This window comes from Numenius arquata, chromosome 2 (assembly GCF_964106895.1).
Source record: "Numenius arquata chromosome 2, bNumArq3.hap1.1, whole genome shotgun sequence".
Classification (NCBI taxonomy): Eukaryota; Metazoa; Chordata; class Aves; order Charadriiformes; family Scolopacidae; genus Numenius; species Numenius arquata.
Window position 1 is genome coordinate 75,033,132 of NC_133577.1, and position 19,142 is coordinate 75,052,273.

The 19,142-nt window shown below is 46.0% G+C and overlaps 1 protein-coding gene across 1 annotated transcript in view; it reads right to left on the minus strand.

Moving 5' to 3' along the window:
• Nucleotides 1-7,596: 7,596 nt before the first annotated feature.
• Nucleotides 7,597-19,142, minus strand: part of RBFOX2 (RNA binding fox-1 homolog 2) — an 87,774-nt gene continuing 76,228 nt past the window's right edge. The window contains exons 10-13 of the mRNA XM_074168078.1: nucleotides 15,003-15,045; nucleotides 10,023-10,111; nucleotides 8,980-9,052; nucleotides 7,597-7,844 (exon numbers count right to left, since the gene is read on the minus strand). Coding sequence (XP_074024179.1) covers nucleotides 7,800-7,844; nucleotides 8,980-9,052; nucleotides 10,023-10,111; nucleotides 15,003-15,045 — 250 coding nt within the window. The 3' untranslated portion in view covers nucleotides 7,597-7,799. The remainder of the gene's footprint in view (nucleotides 7,845-8,979; nucleotides 9,053-10,022; nucleotides 10,112-15,002; nucleotides 15,046-19,142) is intronic.

Below are 19,142 nucleotides of genomic sequence, written 5' to 3' on the forward strand. Positions count from 1 at the left end.
ACTAATATGATTGGTCTATTATTTATTATAATTATTTACAGCTTATAGAAGGAGAATGTATTAAATCAGGAGCATTCGTTTCCTTGGCCAACTTGCAGTCAAAGAACCCATATTGGCTTCCTTGGACAAGCTCTACTTCTGATAACCCCGGGTTGAGTAACGCAATAATATCACAACACTTTTAATGACTTATTAGGGAATTCCAGGATCAGCCATTTTATGGCTTTGCCTTGAAATGAAGGTAGGCTGGAAGACCTAGAGCACCTTTGCTGCACTTTTGAAGCATGCCTCTGCACCACCTTCCTCCCAGCACCCCGGAGCTTTGTTTCAAGAGCTCTCCCGGTCTCACTGATGCAGAATCCCTTGGAACCAGCTCTTCCACAACAATTATTCAGCCCTGATTTCCAGGCATCTAATTTTAGCAGTTACTGTCGAACATCCTCTTTTGAGTTATTGTTAGAACAAAATGAGGATCATCTGACAGGAACACACTGCAGCTCCTCGGTAAATACCGGGAAGGAATGCTGAAGGAGCTCGCACCCCTTCCGGCATCATTATCGACAATCCCACCACCCGGGGACACACCTTATCCCACTCCTTTTTGTTCCTTGTACCTTGCATTTCCAAAAGCAATATGGAAATCCTGCGCTGGCCTCAACTGTACTTGGCATATTTCGCTGTATCGTTTCGCTCAGCTATCAGTTTCCATAATTACTTGCAAATTTGCCACTGGGATTTTATTATTTGTTATTTTTAGGATCATTTCAGCGGAAAAGGCATCTGATTATATGGATATATATTTGCATGACAACTTTCACTCGAGGACCTCTAAGCACTTTGTAGAATATGAATGAATTTCTGCTTGTCTGCAGCGATACTCCTTTTACAGGCAGGACAACAGGAGCAGTGATTAAAAGACATGTCCAAACTCCCAGAGGAAATTTATGCCGAGCACAGGAACAGCGGCTTCCAGTTGTGTGCGTTAACTATTAAACCTGTGCTAACACAGACAGCAGGAGGTTGGCTACACAGGCGTTAAAGAAAATGTTGATACCGTAATTTGAAATGGCTGTCTCTCCTTCCACACTAACAGGTTCAAACACAGATTAGGCTTGGAAACTGAAAAAAATTAAATAAAAATTAAAAAAAAAAAGGAAAGGCTCCCTATCAAATATATAACAAGTGGCCCTTCTCTGCTAAATAAGCAGCAATGGGAAATGATGGCAGGGAAAGGCGGGGGGTTAAGGAGAGCTTGATGTATGAACTGGGATCGCGCTGGGATTTTGCCAGCGTGACTTGCCAAGGCTTCGCCCTTTATTGCTGCTAAGAAGATCCTATCTCCCGCCTCATCCTTCAAACCAGCTTCCCCTTGTGTTTTACCTACCAGCGAAACTCATCCAGATGCACTGAAAAACAGACCACACAGGAGCCAGCAGACTGGTGTTTCTCTCTTTTTATTTAAAAACAGTGCTTCATTACCATTTGCAAAGGGTTAGGAAGGGTTTCCCCCCTTGCTTAGAGTTTATAAAAGCCAGCAACATGATCAATAATTTATACACATGGATAGTAATACAAAAAAAAGGAATAAAAGCTAAAGATCTAACTACTCCGACCTTCACAATTCCAGCTACTTGATAATAATAGGAATAACCCAATGAATACTGTATGGTCTGAAAGCTACTATACAATATGATACTTAACGAGGGAGGGCGGGAAGTTAGAGGCTGTCACAAAGCCCTGGGATGCAGATACTGCTTCTCCAGAGTCAGCAGGGAAATGGGACCCTGGGCAAGCGGCTCGGGCGTCCTAGGAAATGAGCCAAGGGAAGGGAACGCGCCCCACTCGGAACACGTCCCGTTCCCCAGCGGTACCTGGCAATGGGAGGTGCTGGGGAGACCGCGTGAAGGGGCGAGTCCGTTGCTGCCATTGGAGGTGCTGCGGCATCTCAGCCTCGCACTGAAAAGCTCCAAGTCTCAAGTAGATCAGCCTGTGAGGTCAGTAAAATACTCCACCAGCTCCATTATCGCTCTACAGCCCTGGTTCTCATTCGCTATCAGCCCCAGGTTTTAGCTCCAGCTATTTACAAGCAGGATTTATCATATAAAAAAAAAAAAAAAAAAGGAAAAAAACCCAAAACCAAATCATATCCCCTGGGGTAAAAGAGGATTATTTCGTCACTTGATAATGCAGCCAAATCAAGCTGCCAAAACTACAACACGCGCGCACACACAAAATACTGTGAACAGAAAAAAATTAGAAAAACATGACCAAAACTGAGACTACTTATGTGGGAGGCCTGATTTCTGTAATGAATTCACTCCTCGGGGAAGCAACAAGCCCCTCCACCAGCAGAGAACTGGGAATCTGGCAAGAGATTTATTGACCCACTTCGGAACAACAACAACAACAACAAAAAAATATATAAAAAAAGAAAAACCATTCCTAAGATTAACTGACATTTTGCTGACTGCCAGCTAAACGAATATTCGGGTGGACGGCTTTAGACACCAGCAATCTCCTGGCGAAATCAGGCAAGGTTTTTGGCTGATGCGTTTTTTGCTCTACCACGAGTGGAGAGGCAGCGCGGGCAGCTTGTCTCCTGCATAAGCCTGGGCCGGCTGAAAACTGCCACCCAGAGAGGACAACCACTGGCAGCGCTTTCAATCACTGGCAAGAAGTTGCCTTCCAGGGCTAGCAGTGGCAGTGGAGACGGGTCTTGGACACCCCAAGTCCCGCTGAGGCTGCCATCGATGCCCGCGCTGCAGGGGGATGGGGTCTATCCTGCCAACTCCTGGCTAGAGCAAAGCGTACCAGGGAGAAACCCCAGAGCCTACTTGAAAAGAGCCCCATTTCACACTCTGGCTATCAGACTCCTGCTGGCCTTGTTGACTGGAGTTTTCACTGTAGAAGAGAAGTTTACTGGGGTTGGAGGGTGGAGAGGGCAATCAGTAAGGTGGGGGTGGAGGGAAGGGGCTTTTCAGACATTAACATCACCAAAAATAGTGTTTTATGCAACAAAGAATCAAGTCTCACTGGTGTATACTACAAAATGTTTGACATTTTCCAAGAGCATGACAAAATAAAAACACAAAGAAGATTACATTGGATGCTCATCTTGTTCACTAGGTTGTTTGTTGTTTTTTGTTTTTTTTTTTTTTTTTTTTTCCCCCCCCTCCTATTTTAAAACAGTGCAAACAGGTAACATACTTTAAAAATCACCCCTCTGCACCAGGGACAGCATCCCCCCGACCCTGCCAGGCTGGAGGGTGACAGGCTGCCTGCCACGCTGCCCGCACGCGTTCCCTTTGGAGCTAGACTCAGCAAAAGCGCTCCCCAGAGCTGTTGTTTGGTTTTCCCTTTATTAAATTCCTAAGCGCTCCCCTAAACCTGTTCTCCACTTGCCTCCTTCTTTGGGGCTGGGATGGGAAGCTACAGACAGGGACGTGTTGGGGAAAAACACGGGTAGGAACCGGGAGGCTCTGCTTTGTATTCCTCGCTGCCGAAGCTCCGGGTGCTGGAACGGAAACCCCAGCAGCCAGAGTCTCTCTTCAGGCAAGGAAATGGTTTCAATTAACCGTTTTCACAACTAGCGCTGGAGCCAGCTGTTCAGATAACCCTCCTCAGCTCTCGCTGTGCACTTCACGTCCACAGATCTCAAGACGAGTGAGAACAGGGGATAAACTTCCACTTCACTTTAGGAACGGGGAAGCGAGTTCTAGAGCAGCGACACGACTGCTCCATGATGACCCTTTGAGGATCACTGACAGAGCCCTGACCAAAACACAGGTCTCCCGACTCCTGAGCTAGCACTCTCTCTCGGGCACCGAAACAGCCAAGCCACAGCTAATTTAAAACATGGCTTTGTCTATCTGAACTCATGACACAGGATCCACGTGACCGCTTAACCTGGGAATAGCTGGCTATCGCAGCCTTGTGCTGACCTCCCCGTTGTCTCCAGGTCCCGTCATGGCTTTTCTCAGAAAAGCCAACCCACCTGCAACAGTGCAGCCTCCCTGGCGCCGGGGCAGCGACAACCGTTTGTTAACGTGCTGGGCACCAATATAGCATATTCTCTACTGGGAATAAGTTATACCAGTAGAAGTCATCTTTGTACCAGCACGACGGTACCCACAAGGAAGGATACATCAGCACATTAAATAAATCAACTCTTCGATCCAAAATTTTACCAGTATAATATCATGTGCTGGCCAGACCTATTGCAAGACAGTACAAACAGCAACACTTAAAGAAACATCTTTTCCTCTACATCAAGAGGAATCCCAGATGCCACCAGACGAGGTGGTGACAAACAGCAAGCTATTTGCCAGGCTGCCTGTGCGGTTTCCCTTGGAAAGCCAAACCCCGCTTTGCGAGGGACCTGTGACTGCAGACCCATCTCGGGGACAAGCACTAGCTGCCGTCAGTCAAATAAGCCAGGGCCCAGTTTAATTCATTAAGTGTAATTCATTTTGCATAGGGAGAGATATAGGCTTTGTCCTCACTTCTTCAGAAGATGGATATAGCCACAGGTTGGCTACTCTGAACACATCTCAAGCCAGTTCATAACATATCTGAGTGAAACCAGAGCTGTTGTTTGCCAAGAGGCAAGGAAAGGCTGAAGAGCTCTCCCCGCCATGGCACAACACTCACTTGAGAAACCTCGCTGCAAAATTCCAGCTGGTGTGCAAGTTTTTGGGAGGTCTGGTGCTCCGGAGACCTGGAACCAGCGAGCTACCTCCGGCCCCCAGCCGTGCAAGCGTCCCGGCATCCCCTCTGCAGCCCACGGCTGAGAGCAGGGAGCTGGGCTACCAGCAAGCTGCCTCAGCAGGGATCTTGCAGCATTAACTACGGAGCCGAGGAGACACCGGCTGGTTAACGCACTGGAGGAGCCTGGCAGGGAATGACTGGAGCAGGCCAGGCTCGGATACAAGAGGAATCAGGCTGGATGGTCTAGAGCAGGTATTACTCGGAGATCATACTGCAGGGGACCACAGCCCCGCAAAGGTTGGGCGCTTCTGCACTAAACCCCTCAACTCCTAATACACTCGGGCGGGCTGAAGCTGCCATGCATAGACTCTGCTCGGAGGCAGAAATGGGGCTGGCCTCCCTACTCCCAGAGAGGCCAAGTGGCCGGGGGGAAAGGGGGGTGGGGATTGCAGGCGATATTGCCAGGGCAGGGGAGGGCACTTGGGGAGGGAGAGCCCAGCTTTTTGGGAGCTGCAGTCAGAACCAGCTGAACTGAAACGTAGGGAAAGGGCAGAGGGGCGAGCAGCTGCCCCCACCGGGCTCCGCGAGCTGCGCTCCTCTTACTTGCAGCCTGCAAGACCTGCTCCATGAGGAACCACCTGCGGGCAAGGGAAGGGATGGCCTCACTCAGCCCCTCCACCCCACAGGTGGGTAGAACAAGTCCAGTAGAGGCTTTTGCTGCATCTCAGCTCCACAAGTCCCCTGGCTGCCCTGTGGTGGAAATGTCTCCCCTTGAATTATGACTATTTCTACCACAAGTCCTCCCTCCCCTATCCCAACTCAGTAAAAGCCCCCAAGCACCCCAAGTCCCCCTCATTTCCTAGATTTTGTGAAAGCCCTGACACCCTGTTCCCCCCTCCCCATTTTCAAGCTAATTAAAATATTTATATACAAACAACAAAAAAATTGTCATAACAGCAACAAACCAAACTTTGGCTTGAAAAAAAAAAAAGTTAAAAACCAACAATAAAACCAGAAAAAAATAATAATAAAAGGTGGCCAACAGGCTGGCAGTTTGGTGTCCCCTTTATCTAGCTATTCCTCCAGAGAATCAATAGCTTCAGGGTCTCTAGCTTAACTAATGGCTTCCCCATTCCTCCCATTTGAGGTGCCACCTCTCTGCTGCACACAGAGAGGCTACAAATATCGCTGGGGAAGAGCAAAAAAAAATACGTGGTTACGTGTGGCTGGGCCACACCACCTCCCTGGGAGCTCTGCTGGTTGACATCGCTTAGTGTTAAACGTAAGAGGTTCTGCTGTCAGCAGTGGATGGAGAAGCAGGTGTACGACAGGAGTTGGACAGGCTCCACCAACAAACCCAGGCTCCACCAACAAACCCAGGCTCCACCAACAAACCCAGGCTCCCAGCAGCCCTTCTGGGGGTGGTGAGCTCACCCCAGTACCAACTGAGGGAGTCGAGGCAGCCTAATAAAACCATGCTTCTGCATTTCTCTCACACGTAGTAAGAGACCTTGCCTCTGAGCACTGGGGTTACTGGGAGCACTCGAGGAGCCAGCAGCTGAGCGAGGAGGTCTGGAGAGCAGCAACTCCCCATCACGGCACAGCTCACGTGGTCATCTAAAAACGCTGACTTTGAAACACAGCAAAATCACTGTATGTGACAGCATAAGGGAGGTGGTCTTGGGAGTTGTGGAGCCCTCCCTCCCCTAAATCGTCTCTCTGCTTTGAAATCCTTTAATATGTAGTGTCTATATGGACTCAGCAGACCAGGTGCACAACTTTCTATGAGAGGCTGGGCAAAACAGACCCAGGGGCTCCAACGCAACTATGTAAGGGCCTGAAATAGCTTTTGGTGGGAAGTTCCTATGAACTCAGAGCTCGCACAAACTCCTTCTGCCTTCCCTTAAACTCCCGACTGAAATAAAACTACTTCAGGATCATGTTTAGATATAAAAGACCCTCTTCCCCTACACAAACCCACACGCTTGCCCCTTGCCTCAGCAGCTTATACATGACTTGTTTTTCCTCACTCATGTTATTTGAAAGAGATTACTTGCAGAAGTGCCTAAGCAGCTCAGGATGAACAGGAGGAGAGACCTTGCACGCTGGATCTCTGAGCGCCCAAGCACCACACAACTTTTCGGCTAGCTTTCTTTCTCTGCAAGTTTAACCACTTGCTGTCCACAACAGAGGTACTCTGTGTGATGCTGCACTGCATCTGCCACTCCTCAAAGAAAGAAAGAGGAGGAAAGGGACAGCAAGGGAGAAAGATCTTGAAAAGGAAGAAGGAAAACTAAGATAATTACAGCCATCAGCAATGGACAACAGCCAGCTAGAATAAGTTCTGTGGGGTGGGGAAAGATCGTCCTCATCAAAAAAACTCCTTTCAAAGTCTTATCCCCTGTACAGCATGTAACAGCCAAAGTCTTTGGGCAGGTTGAGGAAATCTTCTCTTGCCAAGTCTAAAATCCTGACACTGCTGAAACTGTCCCAAATCTGTGCATGTCAGATGGTGATAAAAATGAGAAAAGTCTCTGCATTTGCCCCAATTTCAAATGTAAATGACTATTTCCCACCAGCATTAAGGTCCCAGCCACAGCCAAAGAGTGCTTCCTTCTGTAGACCAGAAACACGGCAGGTGGAGACTTCTCCCTCGCATCCTCCTGTCTCACAGACACCAAGCACCAGACCCAGGGAAGTAACTGTCTGCGTGTTCCTGATTAATCACATGGTATCGGTTTCTAACAGCTTTCCTTATCGCTAATCGCCTTTTCCGTGATTGGTAGGATAAGCTATGCACCAACATACAGACACGGAAATGCATTATTTTTACCACAGTTAAAAAAACCCCAAAAACGAAAACAAAAAACAAAAAAATGCACAATCTTTGGAACAAAAGAATTAAAGGCAGAAATTTAAAGGAAAAAAAATACATATTCAAAGAACATAGTGAGGTATAAAAAAGTATTTTCTCTTTTGTTTTTTGTTTTTCCTCCTCGTCTTGCTATAGAGTTCCTCTACTAGTAAATATTGCAATAGCCAGGCCTCATGAACTGGGGGGGCTGTCCCACTTGCAGGGGGCTCACGTCACTTCAGTAGGGGGCAAATCGGCTGTAGCCACCTCGGTATAAACTCGCCTGTAGAAATTAAATAAGAGAAGAAGAGGTTGTTAGGAGATCAACTGTGAAGAAACACTTGGGACAGCACCCGAATCCTCTCAGAAGAACTGATGGATATGTCCTGGCACTGACCCACCACCATCAGCACCTCTAAGAAGCAAGAGAGGAGAATCTTGCCTGCAAAACCAAAGACATGTCTCAGGAGAACATGCTCACGGACAGCCAGCTGCAGGTGAAGTTTGGCAAGTCTCAGCCAAAGGGAGTTCATTACCAGAGATGGGACTCATGAGCCCTAGTCTCTGACCCAGTGTCTAGGCTGTCTTTATGGATAGCAGAAACAAGGACTTCTAGGATGCTCTTCACCTCAACCTTAAGGTAAAGGTCTAAAACAGACACCATGACCTGGCATCCTAGAAGTACCTGCTTTTCCTTCATTGACCCTAAAGAGAATCCACATGATGAGCTGAGGCTCAGAGGTGCTACACTGCAGATATCTATATTTAGGTGTGTTTTTCTCTGAATACACTTGTAGTCCAGCCTTTGCAACAACACAGATACTGCGCTGGCTAGAAGCAGATGGGCAAATGTGTTTTCAGCAAGCTGCTCCACTCCCCTCCGATGCCAGCATACCTCATTCCTGTGCTTGCGTAACTATTGCTGGCAGGCAGGAAACCGCATCCTTCCACGAGTGGAAGAACAAACCAAGTGGAGCAGCTTTGCTGCAAGATGTCACGAGAACAACTTATTCTTTTGCTTCCTAGAACTGATTTCTCAACATGCAATATGGCAAGAAAGGGTGCCTTGCATCTCTAACTGTTGCTGATTTTTGCTCTATATATCACCTTGATACTGTTCTTCTGATTCACCAACAATGTTCTGTCCCCTGGCATTTCAGGTCATTTATCTACCATCTCGTTTGTACTAGGTACTATGCAAGACCAAGTAATAACTGGTCTCCTACAACCTGGCTCCTCTCCTACTGCACACACACAAACATATGAATGCGGAACTGGGAACCAGACATGGCAGCTAAGGGCCTCCTCCCTCAGCAAAAAAGTTTTTCTGGGTGAAGTTCTATTACCCGATACCCAGTGAACAGCTGTTCCCCAAGCTGCAAAATGAGAAACAGCACAAGAAAGAAAATCCCACTTACCACAGCGCCAACTCCGTAGCTAGCGGCAGGGGCAAGGGCATGGTAAGGATCTGCTGTGTACACCCTGCCATAACTGAAGAGCGGAAGAAAAGATACAAAAAAAAAAAAAAAAAAAAGAAAAAAGGTCACTTTGGAGGGGCAGAGAAACAGCTGTCTGACCACAGGCAATGGAAGAAGCAGCATGCCCTTCTATACATATGTATGCATACATGCACACACATGCACGCAGGCAGCCTCTCTTCAGAGAGATCCTACGGGCATGCTGCCATGCATCGTATGAGATGGGCAAGAGAACAGCCTGCAAGGAGGAATGTGGCAGAAGCCATGAGCTTGACCTGTAGGAAAGAGGTCAGCGCCTTTGACATGACACCTAATGCATCCCTTACCTCACGTGATGCAATTTGGGAAGAGAATGACTGCTGGCACTAATGCTACTGGCACGGTAACAGCTGCTAAATGGAAAGCAGTGAGGGGTTCTCCAGAATGAAAAGGGAGTATAAACTTTAATGGTCTTGCATGCGCTAGGATTAAAACACGGCCTCACTGCACAGGAAATGAAAAATCTTAAGGCAAGCACTCCAATGACAATAATCCTTTATATCTATATAGAGTTGTATGTTAAAGCATCCTAGAGTACTGTTTGAGCTGAGTAATTTTTACTGTACGGATGGGGAGAGAAAGGCACCCAGTGATTAAACAACCTGCCCAGAGCCACACAAGCAAGGAGCTGGTGAGGCAAGCCAGGTCTTTTGACTCCGAGGCAGTAACCACACTGCCTCCTTTGTACAGAGAATCACAAGGACAGGGAAAAGGCCAGGATTCGTGCCAGCTCACAAACACCGGAGGGCAACGCTGCCCGGGAGCAGAGAGACAAACCGTGCATTCAAGTCTTTCATGTTGGGCTGTGCATGCACGTGTGCGCGTGCCAGTGCAAGTGAGACAAAGAAACAGGGAGAGAAGCTGAAATACTGTAATGGATCAATGGCTCCTGGAATCCCTGAGCACAGCAAGCTAGCCCCCGTGGACGCCTCCCCCTTACATACCCATCGCTGTAAGCTGCTGCAGCGGCTGCAGCGGCCGTGGCTGCTGTTGCAGTAGCAGGCTGTGCATATCTGTAGGCTGCGTATCCACCCTGCAGGAGAGAAGAGAACTGACTTTACAGATACCTGTCCACCCACGCAAAGCATAAAAAAAAAATAAAAATTAAAAAAAAAGTCACACACATCACAAGGAGAGGAAGTGTTTCAAACTGCATCAGCTCCCATGTCATGTTTATCGCAAGCATCGCCCAGTAACTCGTGTATTCCCTTCCTCAGAAGGACCAGGGAGACTCTTCCATTACCCCACTGTTTAGCAGAAGGAATAAACTAAGGCAACCCTGAGCATGGTTATATCCCTGCAGGAAATTAAATTTGGCACGGAAATACTGAAAACCAGAGGAGAGCTGAAACCTTGCATAAAATGTAATTTTTATGTCCCCTTCCTCTTGTGCTGGGGAAATCCAAGGCAGGCACTTTCTGTGAAGTGTGTATTTTAGAAAGGGGACCATTCCGAGAAATTCCTGCTTTTTTCCCCCTCTATCTCTTTAAGCCTGGGAAACCCAAAAGGCTAGAATTTAACTTGGTCCACGTGCATAAAAGTACCAATAGCCAGAAAAGCCAAAAAGCAATCAGGAAAAGACAACCAGAGAAGACAACCTCTGTTAGTCTCAGGGCTGGCAACAGTCAAATTGACAGAGGTACAAACCAGACCATTCTTCCATCCCTCTGTGTAAGAAGGAAACAGGTCAGCGAAACTTGTGCCAGAACAGTCTGTATTGCTGCTGCGTTTCTGCCCATGCCACACACCTGTAGTAAAGGTCTTTCAGATGCTTACACTGATAAGAGGTAGTTACTAAAAACATAGTTAGAGCTGGATGGGCAAAATGTGAATCCTGACCCAATGGAAGACCCATGGGTCTCCTCCTGGAACTCCCACAAGGAGCTCCTGGAGTAGAGGGAGAACTGGCTCAGACAGGCAGCCCTGGACACCCTGCAGTAATGAAGGACAGAGGCCACCTTTCGGACCAGGGGTAAAGGTTACATGGGCAGACAGCAAAGAGGGCTCTGAAGCCCAGGTTAGATCTTTCTTTATTGTACACTTCTGAACGCATTTTTGTTAACTTAGGGACGGCAATGGTAAATGAACCGTGGCTTTGCTAGAAACACAATGAGCCATAAATAACATCAGAAAATTCCAGATTGCTTCTGGCTTTTTTTTTTTCCCTCCAATTGACATTTCAGAGTTTGAATGACCACAAGGCAGACTTACGCTCTTCACCTCCAGAATCAGCTCAACATGCCTCTACCACTTCTTCCCTATAGATCTTTTGCTTATATCTAACTAAGAGTACAAGATCAGCTCTACTACCGGACTGTGTGTTTGCTCAATTGTGCTCAGTTTGGGACTAGATAGCTTTTAAATTAGAAGGAATGATTTTAAATTAATTTTGGTTGCTTTTGTGGGGCCTGTGTTAGCCCCACGAAGGCTAATGTGCTATCCAAAACACACCTGGGGAGCCTCTTCGATCTTCTGGTTAACAGAAGAAAGAACAAGACAAAACTACACTTCTGAAATGTCACCACATTGCCTGAAAGAGATGTCATGTTACAATTTTGCCCTTTTAATCACATCTAGACTTTCAGTCCCTGCGTTTTGGATTTACCATTTGGGGAGGTGTAGCTTGGTTTTAGCATGCTATCATCGCACCACCATTACTCCCACCTCCAGAACACGACAGAGAAGACAGGAACGAGGTACAGCCTTAATCCAAATCAAACCTTCATCAACCTCACTAAATTAAGACAAAACTTCATACCAATGTCATTGTGGTATTCCCTTAAGTTTACAAACTTCCTGAACTCTTGATGGGGTCTGTCACTTGGGCATGGCGTATGGGACATTTTTGCCTGGCAGAACCCTCCTCAGGGCAGCCAGCTTCAGCATTCACCCAGATTTCTCCCCACTCTGCCCCACGCTTGCCAGCCACATTTCAGATCAGAAGCCATTTCAAATGTGCCTGGCATGTACTCTGAACATGACAGTGAGATGCAGTTTGAAACCAAAAAGGGTTATCATGTAATTCTCTTAATTCATGTCTCTCATAAAGGAAAACAAAACCAAACCAAACCAAAACAAAATAAAAAGAAGAAGAAAAGAAAAGAAGGGTTGGAATCAGGTGTGGGAGGGGGAATGGCGTAACATTTATTAATCAAAATTAAAAACTAAGCATGCTGACATCTGGAGCTAGAACAACCAGCAAAGTCACCACGTTCAGACTCATATTGGCTAGTTCTATCCATCCCAGCATTCTCTTGGGACAGCAGTTCGCCCTAGGCTCTACCACAAGCTCAGTGAAGTACACAGCCTCAAGTACTAGAGCGTGCAGCCACAACAACCTGCTATTACGGAAACAGTCAGTCACCACTGGAGTTAACATTCCAACCTTAACGGACTCCCGCAGCCTCCCGCCCTCGCCCCCCGGAATGGCTCCCACCCTAGCCCTGTCCCACACCACAATGTTAATAATTATAACAAGCAATAACCCATCTGTTATATCAGAGAAGGGAACAGAGACTCCACTGAGAGATTTAGAGCGGGATGTTAACATTTCTTCAGTCAACTGCACAACAAACAAAAAAAACAGGAGAAATAATTCATTGGAGAAATGAAGTTAAGAAATAGCTGACATGTGTATTGCTTTTTAACCATGCACTGATGCAAAATTGAAGCTACTGTTAATTTAAAAAAAAAAAAGTCACAGGATAAAGGTACACACGCATGGGCAGACCTGCTCAGTTCAAAGCGGTCTGGCAAATTCTACTTGTGTGTACTTCAAATAAAACCAAAAATGGGGATTATAATGGCCATGGTACGTTCCTGTCATAGGAGCAATGAGTGTGGACAGCTGGGGAATTTCTGACACGGGGATGTACTTAGCATGACCAGCAGGTCCAAATACACCAAAACAGCGTGAAGGAAGGAGAAGGAAACTTGTGGCTATTACTTGTTATTTCGCAGTTGCTTTCACCAAGCTCTGGGACCAGTACAGAGCAAAGGAGACACTGTGCAGGTTGTCTTACCCAGCTGATGCTCCTGTTCTCAATAACTCAGGACCCACCTATAATTCCATCAGTGCATCTAAAGCCCTGCTCAGCTTGTCCAATGCACCAGTTATTTTCTCCTGCTATTCCTGTTCACACACAACTTTTAACTGGTATGCAGAGCTCATCCATACCCTTAGCTACACGGTCCTACCACCCCTAGTGATTTCTGATGCCCCTCACTTTGGGTACTATAGTAAATATAAACTATAACAGAGTAGAGCATCTTCAACAAACATGAACAATTGTGTTTCCCAATAAAAGAAAAATAATAGTAATAATTAAAAAAAAAAAAAAAAAAAGGCCCTTGCTAGCTGCACCACATTCCTCCAGTGCCCCAGCCAAACTGCAACAGAAGACAGCATCGAGTGGCATAGTACCTGAAACCCAGGACAGCCATGCAAACTCCCACTCCATCTATTAAAGTGAAGTAATTTCAAAGGGACAGGTTCCATCTAGGTTCGGTTTTTAAAATCTTTAGCCTTGTCTCAGAAGAAATGAGTGTGGCTGAGCTTCTTTGTGAAGATGTTAAGTTAGAGACATTTTTATCAGAGGGACAGTTTAAACACCACCTCGACAAAGAAACAGGAGAACTGAGGAAAAGGCTTATGCATTTTTACTGGGCAGTAACAACCAAAAGGATTGTCTAAATCAAGACTGGTCTTGTCCAGTACAGTCTTTTGGACTGTCTGGGGAACATGTGAGAGAGATTAACACAATCCTAAATGTTGCTTATCTTAATTCAAGTTCTCTTTCTCTGGATATCCTGTCAGTGTTGCTGGGGCTAAACCCCTTTCTCCATGTGAGTGTGTAGCACTTGAGCCTATAGAGCTCAATCGTCAAATGACTGTATTTGCTCAGGTATTCACGAAAGTCCAAATTTAAAATGACTCTTCTGTGATGTTATCATCCTTGGCTCATCAATGAAGCACGAAAATATGTATTTTTTAATTCCTGCTTTAAAATTAGATGATAGCTTTTTCAATATTGTCACATATTCCCAGAAATAACACAAACATGACAAAACAACATATACAGGAAGCTGCAATCCTAAATAAAGCAGCATTCCAATTACTGAGCATGTTAATGTAGATAAATGAGCACTTTATACAGTTCAGCTCAAAATAAGTCCATCTTCTCTTCCACTCTTCACATCCATATTAGGTGATCAATCCAATGAGAACTTGAGGAACTACAACTTACTATGTCAGTGTATCCTATGGTATAAGCCTCCCTTTTCTCTTTCCCTTGTTGCCTTAGACAGGCGTACAAAGTGTGTTGCTGGCCCTCTTTGCTCCAAAGAGCCCTTATGCCACTAAGACACAAGCTCTCCCATACCCCTGGAGAAATGTGTAACTCATGGTACCAGTTAGATATGTTTGACCACCTGCCAGGTTTAGGCAGCGAACCCGATTTTAGGATCTTTTATTTGTTGTATTTCAAATGTGTCTTCTCCACCCCCAAAACTGCCCTAAACCAGAAGTTAAGAAGCAGAAAGGGCAAGAACCATTTCCAGTATTTCTGTATTAGAAGGGTGGCATACGTGCACCAGGAATGAGCATGAATGAATTAAAAGAAGTGACAGGACAACAGCGTCCATTGCAGCAGGTGCTTCTACATGGTAATGGGACAAGCATGACCTTGTTAACCCTTCCATTAAATTTATATTATTTTTTTGTTTGAATGAAATGCCACTCGGTGTGAAATCTGGACACACGCCGCCCTGCTACAGCAGGGGCTCGGATCACACATGAGTCTGCGCTGCCCTAAAAAAGCCTCTGTTCCCATCTCTAATGTGGTGCTGGAATGGTTAGTATAATTCAGTTTTTTCCACTGCAATCCACAATCTGATCGGTTGGCAGGTCACACTGGCACTCCTACCTGAGGTATTTTAGCGCTAATGATTGGTTCCTGTAAGACTATTCTATAACAGAACACAGGAAGAGCAGTTCAAAAAAACACAGCTGTGGAAAGAAACAATCATACAAACAGCCCGCGGCAGGGCTCACCAGCCTTTTCTTTCCAGTGGATGCAAGCACGCTTTTCACAGGCAGCAGCGGTCTTCGCACAGGTGGGTTTGTTTGGGTTCCCCCCCCACCACCCAGATTGACCCCATTGTAGAAGAAAGATAACCTTTCTTATGATCCAAAATGAAGCCCTCTGCATCCTGGGGGCAGGTTGTTTTATGAATTCAGGTGTCTTGCCAGAGTGGGATGCATCCAACAAGAGATGGAATGCCTTCTTCACAGAAGAAATGGCTAGCAGGATGGTTGCCCCAGGAGAGAAAAAAGGAGTGAGGAAGAGGAGGAGGAGGAAAATGAGAAATCGGTGCATAACATGTATGCAGAAAAAGCAGCCCAAACTTGGGACAGTTCCCCTGCATCTTACCTACCACTAACCACTCCCTGCCAGCTCAGCTCCTTTCCACCCTTTCCTTGACACAACCCTACACTCAGAAGATCTAAAGGAACCTAAGTTCAACTTTCCTCCCAGTCCTAACTGAAGTACCCTCTGCCACCCTTTCCACAATTTGGACAAGCCTTTCACAGCAACCAGAGGGACGTAAGCACTGCAGTGAAAAGCATGACAAATCAGTGGGGCACAGGGACACTGTTACCGTTCCACCTGTGCCAAGCAAATTGTTTGGAAGTGTAACTTCATTTTTGGATTACGATTACTTTTTCCCGAGCTCTACTGGAGGGCTCTGGGCAGCAATTAACATAGCAAAAAGCACCACCATTTACCTTGATGAGTCCCCTCTTGTATCATCTTAGTTTCTGATAGTGAGATCAGAGCCACCAACAGCAAAGTCGTCAGAAGTCCACCTAACGCCTCTAACCTGAGGTGGGGCTTGGTTTTGTGTTACATGTTGCTACCACATTGCAGCACCACATGGTTAGGGGATTCTTCATTAGTGAAGTCTCTCTCCTTAAAACATGTTAAATAAGCCTCTCATCCCCCTGCAATGGAAGCTCTGAGGGAGCTTTCTCAAAAGAAATAGGGAGTAATCCTGGCCAGCCTTCCCTTTCAGCATGCCAGCCTCTTAGATGCCATACTCTCGAGGGAAGAGGAATTAAGCATTGCTTGTTTGCTTGTTTATTTGCTGTAGCAAAGTCAGTGGTCGGCAAAGCTGGTGTTCTAGGAGTGAGGCAGGAAAACCCAGAACCCTCTGTAGTCCTTGACACAGTTTTAAAAGGAACAACTTGACTAGGCAGGACTTCGCACACGATAGTATACATAAGAATGAAGAAATGCACCCAATACCTCTGTGCTCAGAGAGCACGTCTTTCAACTGCTGTGTGTTGAGAAAAGCACCTTTACAGGCGTGACCCTCCATGTAAGCCAACAAAATCCAAAAGCTAATTCCACCCATTATCTTGAGTCTAACCCTAGGGTCCTCTTTAAAAACATCAGGAGTAGCAACTTCAAAGGAGTGGGGATGTGAATTCCACGCTGACAACTGTGCCACTACCCAGTACAAAACTTCCCCAGCTCCAAAGAGCTATTACCTACAATACCACGAAAGGGAGCTCTGCTAGAGCTAGGCAGGCCACAAGTTGCGATGGCAGTAGTGGACCTGAACATTTTGGCTTTGAAGGGCGTATTCCTACCACAGCTGCTCTGCAACAGCTCTCCATCAGAGGAAACCGCTTTTCTCGCTGGCCAGTCAGAACCTCTCCATCCACGACCCACCTACGTAAACACAGGTGCCCTGAAGATTTGCAATACCGACTGGCTAGGTAGGACAAAGACAATGACAGGACAAAGTCTCCCGTGGTATCAGAGCTAATTCCCAGACAGGAGGAGGCTGCCGACTCTTCTAACCGAACATCTCCACATATTTGTACTTACAATTCCCCAAAGGGGCGAGAGAATCTAGCCTATTTAGGTACCATTTCCACCAGCAAAATGAGATGTCAGTTTTCACTCTAGCATCTCAGTCTCCATTTTTAATCAGTCCCAGTGTCTTCCCCAAAGGGATTATCTCCACATCCCAGTGGCACATGAACATTTTTAAACATACAGCTCGCTCAGTTTAGTGTGGGCTGCACAAATCAAACCTGAAAGGGCCCCAAGAGGGGAGAGAAAGGGGAGGGCAGAGGGGGAGAAGGAAAGGGAAGATCTGAGGCTAAACCAGTCCTGTTATTTTTATATCCAAATTATGTAAACGAGAGAAGTGTTGAGAGAAATTTTAATTCGCTAATCATCTCTCAGGTTGATTAGTAGCAGTGTGCATGTGGGGGACAGGACACCCAGTAAACTGACCCTGGCAATGATCAGGAAACCCAAAGGCTTAGGTCTTGCACCCAGGGGCAAGCGCAGTGACAGAGAAGCATGCTTGCATTCCTAAATATATAAATATATATATCCACAAGGAAGAAGAAAATTAAAGTAAATGATATTCAAAAAAAACAAACCAAACCAAACAAACAAACCAAAAGAAAAAAAAAAAAAAAAAGGCTGGCTTGTCAGGGGTTGGGGACGAGAAGGCTCCGGTGTGTGTACTTACATAGAGGTCAGCACCGTAAAATCCGTCCTGGTAAACCACACTGCAGAAAATCCACACAAAAACAAAACAAAAAAACAAAACAAAACAAAACAAAAAACAAAACAAAAAAACAAAAAACAAAAGAACAGAAAACACATTCCGGTTATTGAGGACGGCAGCATGCACATGCGTTTTACACAGGCAGGTGATGTATGAATCCACAACCTGGGCTTTTGGCAGGAGCAAATCAGCGAGAGAATGTGTGTGCGCACGCACGCTAGACGGCTCCAAGTCATCTTCCATGGCATGCAAAGGGGGAAGGGGCGGGCAGAGGGGGAGACAGTATGCAAAGGAGAGAGGGAGGGGAACCACCATCTTGTACAATAAAAATAGACTCAAAAAGATCGGATGTCCTGAAGAAGAGAAACAAGGGTTTAGAAACCTCCACTCTGGTTATTCTCCTGTAATTATTTTATTTACCCCCTAAACACGTGGAAACATTGGCTTCATGAAGCGGGCTTGTGAAATCGAGGAGCCCCTCAGAAGGCATCCCACAGGGGCTGGAGTCACCTATGTCAGAAGCACGTTTCAGAGTTGTGTATGATTACATATTTTGAGCTTCACAGGGCTGCATGACTTTGTTTCTGACATCCATACATCACCTGCTTTTACCCTGCACATTAGACATGCGATAAGATTTGGCTGATCACACAAGCATGCAAAGTATTATTATTCAGCATCTTAAAGAACCGATGCAACACCTCAGGAAAACAAGTCAATCAATTCTGATCAAAGTAAACACAGAGAAATGTAATTAAAAAGAAAAAACCAAAAATACCCACAATGCATTGCTTTCACAAGCAGAGATAATGAGCTAAAAAGGTTAGGTGACTGGTCCAAGGTCCAAGAATTGAAAGGTGCAGTGGGAGTCCCTGGTAGTAATGACCTATTGCGTAGCAGAGAGGAGCAACTGGAAGGGTTTCCATGGGATGGTGCTTTCTCTGCTTTAAGCCATAGTTTTCTTTCTCTCAGAACTTCAAGCAGGAAAACTGCTAAACCAGAGCCTGGGGTTCCCAAAGAGCCACTCTTACCAGAGCATTTGCTAGCGTAAGACTATGCAGCTTGCTTTGGGGACAGGGGTTGGGGAAGGATGAGGAAGGAAGAGAGGGGATGCCCCCCACCCATTTGAGTTCAGCGTGTGCTTCATACCGAGGAATTTCCTCCTGTTTTGTTCTCTGAATAGCTCCACATAAACTTGCTCAAGGCTTTAAAAAGCATTAGCCCCACCATCTGTGATGTTCATGGATTTGATGTGCATGACTTACCAGTAGCATTAAGGAAAAAGAAGGTATGGAACACTAGCTTTTCTTTTGATTATCATTTTTTACTCATCAGACAGAATGTGAAATGCTGCCAAGAGCCTGCTACCCTCAGACACCCACCTATTGTAAGGCACGCACACACAAAAAAGCCCAGCAGATCTTGCCAAAATTCTGCATGCTATTACTAATGAAATAAAATAAAATTTAAAA